At 37.9% G+C, this 7,393-nt stretch overlaps 1 protein-coding gene across 31 annotated transcripts; it reads right to left on the bottom strand.

Annotated features, from left to right (window-relative positions):
* Window positions 1-1,068: 1,068 nt before the first annotated feature.
* LOC112282045 (RHOMBOID-like protein 2) lies at window positions 1,069-5,112 on the bottom strand. 31 transcript variants are annotated; one of them, XR_012217619.2, is made up of 6 exons: window positions 4,515-5,109; window positions 3,909-4,348; window positions 3,088-3,550; window positions 2,580-2,668; window positions 1,807-1,912; window positions 1,069-1,716 (listed from the first exon to the last, which is right to left on the bottom strand). XR_012217619.2 is itself a non-coding variant. In XM_073534436.2 (6 exons), the coding sequence occupies exons 1-5, from the start codon at window positions 4,798-4,800 to the stop codon at window positions 1,852-1,854; spliced, it is 1,353 nt and encodes a 450-aa protein (XP_073390537.1). In that variant the 5' UTR covers window positions 4,801-5,112; the 3' UTR covers window positions 1,069-1,716; window positions 1,807-1,851. The 31 variants fall into 31 exon arrangements, 9 of the variants coding, with proteins under 9 accessions (XP_073390537.1, XP_073390538.1, XP_073390539.1 ...); XR_012217618.2 differs by having other exon boundaries at window positions 1,069-1,679; XR_012217620.2 differs by having other exon boundaries at window positions 1,836-1,912.
* Between the last annotated feature and the right edge of the window lie 2,281 nt (window positions 5,113-7,393).

Raw genomic sequence — 7,393 nt, 5'->3', positions numbered from 1 at the left:
CCAGAGCAGCAAAGAAAGATGTGAGATCTAGTCTCAAAATGCAACTGACGTGGATTCTACACATTTTCATGTACAACAGTGGAGATGAAAACCGAAAGGAAGGGAAACTCTGCATCTCAAAGAGTAGATAGAGGGTCCCCATTTTCAGGCTTGTGAATGCCAGTGGCATGAAGCTTTTTATGTGTTTGTCACTGGCAACAATGGAAGCGTTTGCAAGGATTGTGCAACATGAAGGGCGTTGGAATGGTGGGTTTTAGCAACAGATTGCACTATCTGGCAGGTCACTAGCAACTCCAATGGACTCTCAATGGACAACCAAATGTTAATGTTTCTTGTAATTAGCAGAAAGTAGTCATGATTAAGGCGTGCAGTTATGCTAATTTACATTCAGATTTCTGAGAGTTGGACGAGGATTTATTAGCACTGATGATTGAAGACTGAATTTCACTGTCATTTTGCACGTGTATAAGTAAGAACTTTAAAATGAAAATTGGACAAGTAACAACAAAACAATCAAGGATTTTATTTTGAAAAATTACAAGATGCATTACACAATTATGAATTATACTTAGGAAAAAAAATACACAAAAACAAACCAATGTGATATTGATATTGCTTGAGTCCAATAATTTATAATAGGTGTTAAACTTGTATACAGAAATATAATATCTATTGTGTGACATAAAAAATAATATGTTGCATATGTACTAAACTTTTAACCTCCTTTTTTTTGCTAAAAAAACACACTAATATGCAGTATTTCTTAACCTATAGAAAAACATGTATATTTTAAAGGCAAAATATTTTTAATAAATTATATGTATAATTTAAGATTTTTTTAGAAAATATGTGTGTATGTATATATATATATATATATATATACACACATATTTTCTATATAAATGTAAAAATTGAAATTTAAAAACTGCAAAATTTTACATAATTTTTAGATTAATAAAAAAGATTGACCGAATTAAACTTTTCAGTTGATTAAAGTAAAAATACCACCAAGTGTTAAGCTTACAATGAAATAATGTAATTGTAGTGCATTAAAAATGCTATCTAAAGTACCTAAAATGTAATTGACAAGAAATATATTAAATCATTTTTTTACAATAAAATTACAATTAAATTCAATGCTATCACTATATATGTATACATTATGTGTGTAATTTTGTGAAAAATAACCATCACTAAAGCATGAGACATTGTTAGCAATAGTCACAACACTTTATAATAAGCATTCATAACTTATCTTAAAAGCAACTGAAAACAGCACATGTAAAATCAAACCAATCTGTAGAGCAAGAACAAACCATACATTCGACTCTAGTTAAATTCATATATAGAATAACAATAATAATGAAAATAAAATATTAACACACCCACAACAATAATGTCTATGTAAACGACGTGCAGTCTACAGTTCCGTTTTTGTTTCATTTTGAACCCATAACACTTGAACTTATAACTAATAACAAGGCAATGATCAATGAAATAGCGGAAGAAAGAAAGAGAGAGAGAGAGAGAGAGAGAGAGCACCATTGTAAGTATAAGTCCTGGTGATGGTGAGGTGCCATGCAATCCTTCCATTAATTCCACAATTTGTACAAACTGTTGCCGAGCTTCTTCTTCTACCTGAAACTGATCCCTCTTGTTGCTTATCGAGATAGAGTAAACTGTCGGCATGGGACGATGGCTCATTAGATCCATGTCCTGTGCAGGTGTGACAGGACATTGTGATTCGGGAAAGGGCATGAAACAAGTTGCTTAAGCACGAAGAGACCCGGAGCTGTATGCACTTACGCAGGAAGCAATAACCAATATTTCCATACCAAGAGTATGGGCCTTCTACAGTTCCGAGTCTTCATGTCCATAAGAAGTTCGCCTTTCACCTCGGAAAATGTTGCATCTGAAACTTCTGTGAGTTACCTTTGCACACTGGATTTTATGCAAATAGACCTTACATTACGTACACGAACATATGAAGTTACAACTGGGAGTGAACGGCATCATGCAGGTTGCCGTTGAGAGCTGGTAACAGATTGACGAGTGATGTGGTTACCTGTTAAACTACGAACTAGTGCAATATTTTTACATGAGCGAATGATGCATATGACTCACGCCACTTTGAAGAACCAAGCCTTGAACCTGAAGGAGAGTTTCTTCTCAGCTCGTAACCACAAAGGACATCAGCCAAGAATTCATGCCCAGTAACCATCCAATATCTCCTTGCACAAAGTACAACCCTGACAAAGGAGCATTGCAGTTCAACATGTGTGTTGAATTGTTGATTCTTAACCCTTCATCCTTTTGATTGGTCAACAATCTGGCAGATGTGATGGCGCATTAGGGAGGCTGTACTTGCATGACAGTTCGGGAGGAAGTCTTCAGCCGGATGGAAGCACTTTATCGTCAACAAATATAAAAGTCACTGTGATTCACATGCAGCTTCTGATGCAGCTTGTGAAGTTTTCTCGCATATCACTAGTCCCATTTCCAACATGAACTTTTAGTTTGAAGTGCTTCCCTAGGCAATCAATTCGTGTGTGGCTAGATAGAGCAGGATTATCACATACAATATTGCGATTGCCATGGCATTTCCATAAATCTGTTGGAATACATGCCATATAATGGCACCAGCTGCACCTTCTTCTGGCATCCATCCCTGCGGGAAGAAGGCTGCATGGGATCAAAACATCAACTCCAGCAAGTTATGCCATGCAAGACGATCTTGACCACCAGGACTTCCCAAGAGTGCTTGTTTGGTTTGGTTGCAGGAAAGCCCTGTTCACAGTGATAATATGCCTCCTCTTCACGGTTCTGAATCGACTTGCAAACCAATCGAATCGAACTTGATCTTTGGTAACGTTATAAGTTAAGATCCGACAGCCCCCAACTAGTTGGAATCAAGACATTCATTCTTCAAAAACAAGCATGAACCGTACCTCACCACCAATTCGACAAAGCTCAGAGTCCCCAAGCATGGTTTATTCGTTGCCTGGAATCCAATCAAATCATCTATCTCAAACGACTCTGTTTAAACTACGACCTACAACGTTCAGGGAAAAAGATGAAAACGGTTACCTGTATAGAGTGCAAAAGCAGCTGCAATGTAGCCTGCAACAAGAATGTTGAGGGAAACAATCCATAGAACCTTTTGGCCCCTAGAGTGCTTCGACCTCGCTGGCAAGTCGTCCACGTCATATACAACAGCAGGAAAGCACTGCTCATAGTTGACCCACTCTGCTTGTGGTCGAATTAGCAACACATTACCAAGTAGCGAACCGGTGAGAAATCCTCCGAGATGCATGAAGTTGTCCATGAGGGGCAACAGACCATACACAAGAGTACCGACAAGAAAGAAGGAAGTGGAGACGATTGAACGAGTGCGATGCTTGGAGACATTCCAGTTCATCACCACTTCTGCAAGCCTAGCACCAATCAAGCCCATCGTTGCTCCTGAAGCTCCCACGGACACCCGGCCATGCATAAATAGTACTGAGGCTAAAGCCCCAGCAAAACCCGCCAGATAATAGATCAGCATAACCTGTAGCAATAGACTTCGAATGCATCTGAACTCACGAAGTTCGAGATGAAATATGCAACCCTCGCCGTTGAGCAGTGAGACGATAGAGCTTTATCCTCCTTTTCTCTGAGTAAAATTCCCGTCTTGACAAGGGCTCACATCCACACTCACCAAAAATAAAAAAATAAAAGATAAAAAAAAATGAACACTCGCTGTTAAGTCGGATATAATAATTGATATTACGTTCATGGATTACTGGTCTTAGTCAAGAGCAAGAAGAAGTCCAGTGCATGCCCTCACGAATCTCGGATCAAACCATAACAGATGGTAAGAGAAATATGAAACAGAAATCTTCATACAGAAGTATCGGAAAGTATACCTTCAGAAAGCCGAATTCTCTCTCCAGTTGCAAGCCAACATAAAATAAACCAGCAAGATTTCCTACCAGGTGAAATATCCCAGCATGCAATGACAAGGTCGTGAGCATACGCCACCCTTCACCCGCCCTTCCTACCAGCTCTGATTCAAGAGCGCCGAAATCCAACAGCGAGATCGCCGATGGCCCTAACAGAGGGTTTTCCGACAAAGGTTGAAATGGAAACCTCCTCACAAAGTTAAAGATACAAACATTCTCACCACCATTGCTGCCCTTCCTATCACAATTGTTATGTGACATTACCAAGATGAAGGCTATCAAGTGAATCAACGCGAGAGCCGGGATCAACCATGAGGTCTGGCCACGTTCTATTTCTCTTTTCTGCCCGTACCTTTGACGTATATGCGACACGAGGTCTGAGGAAGCTGTTTGATGATGATGACCTGTGGAGCATTCAACATACATCAGTTCATCACCTAAATTAGGGTTTCAAGCACAACTCACGACGAGCTCATGAACGTGCATACCAAAACACACTGTTCCTGCAGCAATACTGAACAAATGCTCATCACTAAAAATACAGATTGTAATGCAAGTGCGAACGCAGACCTGGATTAGCCTTAGGCGTTGTAACAGGCACCATGGCATCACTCTTGTAAGTACATGGACGAGCAGGCATGTGTAAACTCCGCAGCGGACTGACATAATCGAATCCCTGCAGCGGCTGCTGCACCATCGCAACCCGATACTCCCCGAAGCCAACATCGCTACAGGCTCTTGACCTCTGTGCTTCTTGTGTCCTCTTCCTGTGCGAGTCAGGCAACGGAAACTCCTCCAATGTTGCTGACTTCTGCCGTCTACTGCTATCTAGACTCGGCGATACAATATCCGCCATGACTTCCGCAAACCGAGATCAACACACAAGCATCACTACATTACCACAACAAGTGTTTCCGGACCTCGTTTCGTTCCTTGCAGATCACCTCCAGACACATGCAAAGTGCGCCAATCAAAACCTTAATTCCTCTTCACTGCTCTCTCTCTCTCACTCTCTCGCTCTCACGCCCGTGAACAAATCCTCCTTCCGCAAAAGCTTCGAAAATCCATGAAGCAGAAGAATTGAGAGCAACTGTGAAGAGGAGAGTGAGACGATGAATGAGAGTTAAAGGTCACGGCGATTCATCGTCTCCCTCCCACCAACATAGTCATCCACATTCATCCTTAATCGTAGGACATTCATCTATGTACTTGTGTCGTTCGAATCCTTGTACTCAACGAACCAACGAATGGAAGAACGAATCGACGAACGAACGACTTTCATCGCTCCACGTATACTTTCCGTCCTTCATTCGTTATCTAATTCAGAGTGGGTGCTTGTTAGTTTGTCTTTAAGTAAACAGCGTAGCTTCTTCGACCAATTTTTCTATTCATGGCTATTTCCTGAACGATGTTGCGAATTCAACACCCAATTGTCTTCGTATTTTGGTAAATAAATTTATAAAAAAGGGTTGAATGTACTCTGTAGTGTGGTCAAAAGCACACCCATGCGCTGATGTTAGTCCAATAAATAGTTTGTCAATTTTTTGTTTTTTGAAAACTGGAAAAAGTTGTCGCACATTCATTTCAATACCCCCGATACTTTGTTTATTCTAATTTAAAATAATAATAATAATAATAATAATACACGTAAATTGTGAGCAAAAAATATTAAAAAAACATAAAAAAATATAGGTGTTTGTACATGTATTTCCATTTTTCACAAATAGATTGAAAAATAACTTCAATTGTGCTTGCACAAGTAATTATGTTTAAATTGAGCATGTACAATATTTGATTTAAATCATAACTCTAAAAAAATTATTTCTCAATAATAATAATAATGAAAAATAAATATATACAAATTATTAGAGGTTTATATCTTCTTTCCTCCATAGTATTATTACCACAGAGATACAATGTTGAGTATGCAAAGTATTGTTCTATTCATGCATTTACACACATTGTACAAAACTAACATGAAGTTTCAGACTTGATTTTGACACTAGCCATGCACGAAACTGCAATTAAAGCAGCAGATGTATTGCATGTATTTTGTATACATCAAGAAAAATATATAAATTTAAATAATAATAGTTTTTCTACATGCACATACAATGTATTAGTTATCTAATACAAAGTTTTGCCAACGAGGAAAATAATTTTAGCTTGTAAGAGAAAAACAACTTTTTCCCTCACACTTTAAGTAAAAAAGTAAAAAAAATATACGCCTTGGTAAATCCAATTCTTGTTAAACTTTTAAGATACCAACCATTTTGAACAATGCAAAAAGATGCAAATGAGTTGGTTTTTGTTTTATTTTATTTTATTTCAAAAAATAACATTTCATTGCATAAAATTTAAGATTAGGAAAAGAAATCTGTCAATGACAAGAAGACCTCTTCTTTTTTCTTTCTTTTTTTTACATTGTACCTAAGTCACACTTAATTCCACTATAACGAAAACAAAATAATTATACCCTAGTAACCTAAATAACGTAGATTCTACTTTGGAAGGAACTTTTACACAACCCAACTAAAGGAAAGGAAAAAGGTAAAAAAATTTAGAAAAAAAAGAAAGAAAAAGAAAGTGGCTCAAAAGTAGATTGCCTTTGAGGATGGTCGCCCCCACCCCCGAAATGGGACTGTCTGTCACTGCTGGATGACAATTGCTGATTATGTTCATTCATCCATTTTTCTAATCAGAGTGGGATGGGGAAGGAGACCTTTTCCATGCTGGCGAGTAGGGCTGGTTTGGTTACAGGGGGGGTCCCTCGGTGGCCTTTCCTCGGTCACAGGGTCATGTGCATGGGCTTCACATCCTGCATGTTAGTGGATTTATATGGTCTCTGTATGAAGGAACTTTGATCTTTACAAAAAGGTTTAAAAAATAAAATACATGTTTTAATAGCATATACTCCAATTATATTTATATATATATATGTGTGTTTCCTTTTTCTTTTAACTTTTTGATTGTCTTAGTGCCGTTCTCTTTTGTTTAGTGAGTGGGTTAAAAGTTGGTCCATTTCAAATTGGAAGTAATGAGGAGGCACACACTTTATTTCATCTAGGAGATGATGTACAAAGTTCATCCTTAAAAAAATATATATATTACAATTCAACACAACAACATACACCTCAACTAACCCAAAAATCACAATTCATACCCAAAAATGTTCAGGTAGCAAACAAACAAACACACACAGAAACATTCACTAGGACAGTTTTGAAAAAAGTGCAAACATATCAATTACATATTTATCAAAATAATCATGACCTTACTCACCCCATATGCACAACATTCAAATACCATCAAAACAAATAAAAAAAAAAATTATAATAATAGTAATAACACACACTTACACACTCACACACTGACACACCCAAACCCCCAAAAGTAAAGAGAGTGAAAAGGGTGTTCATGGTTTGAAACGCCCCCAAGAGAAACGAAGG

This window comes from Physcomitrium patens, chromosome 5, assembly GCF_059467195.1.
Source record: "Physcomitrium patens ecotype Gransden chromosome 5, ASM5946719v1, whole genome shotgun sequence".
Lineage (NCBI taxonomy): Eukaryota > Viridiplantae > Streptophyta > Bryopsida > Funariales > Funariaceae > Physcomitrium > Physcomitrium patens.
Note: the sequence above shows the minus strand (reverse complement) of the source record. Positions and strands in the feature narration are given on the sequence as shown.

What these genes read in the sequence shown, in the direction of transcription:
- LOC112282045 (XM_024519176.3), bottom strand. Translation starts at nt 4,800, where the DNA reads ATGGCGGATATTGTATCGCCGAGTCTAGATAGCAGTAGACGGCAGAAG. An exon ending in AACGCCTAAGGCTAATCCAG is followed by an intron (nt 4,349 to 4,514) that starts GTCTGCGTTCGC and finishes AATGCTCCACAG; the next exon opens with GTCATCATCATCAAACAGCT. An exon ending in TGCTTTTGCACTCTATACAG is followed by an intron (nt 2,669 to 3,087) that starts GTAACCGTTTTC and finishes TTCTTCCCGCAG; the next exon opens with GGATGGATGCCAGAAGAAGG.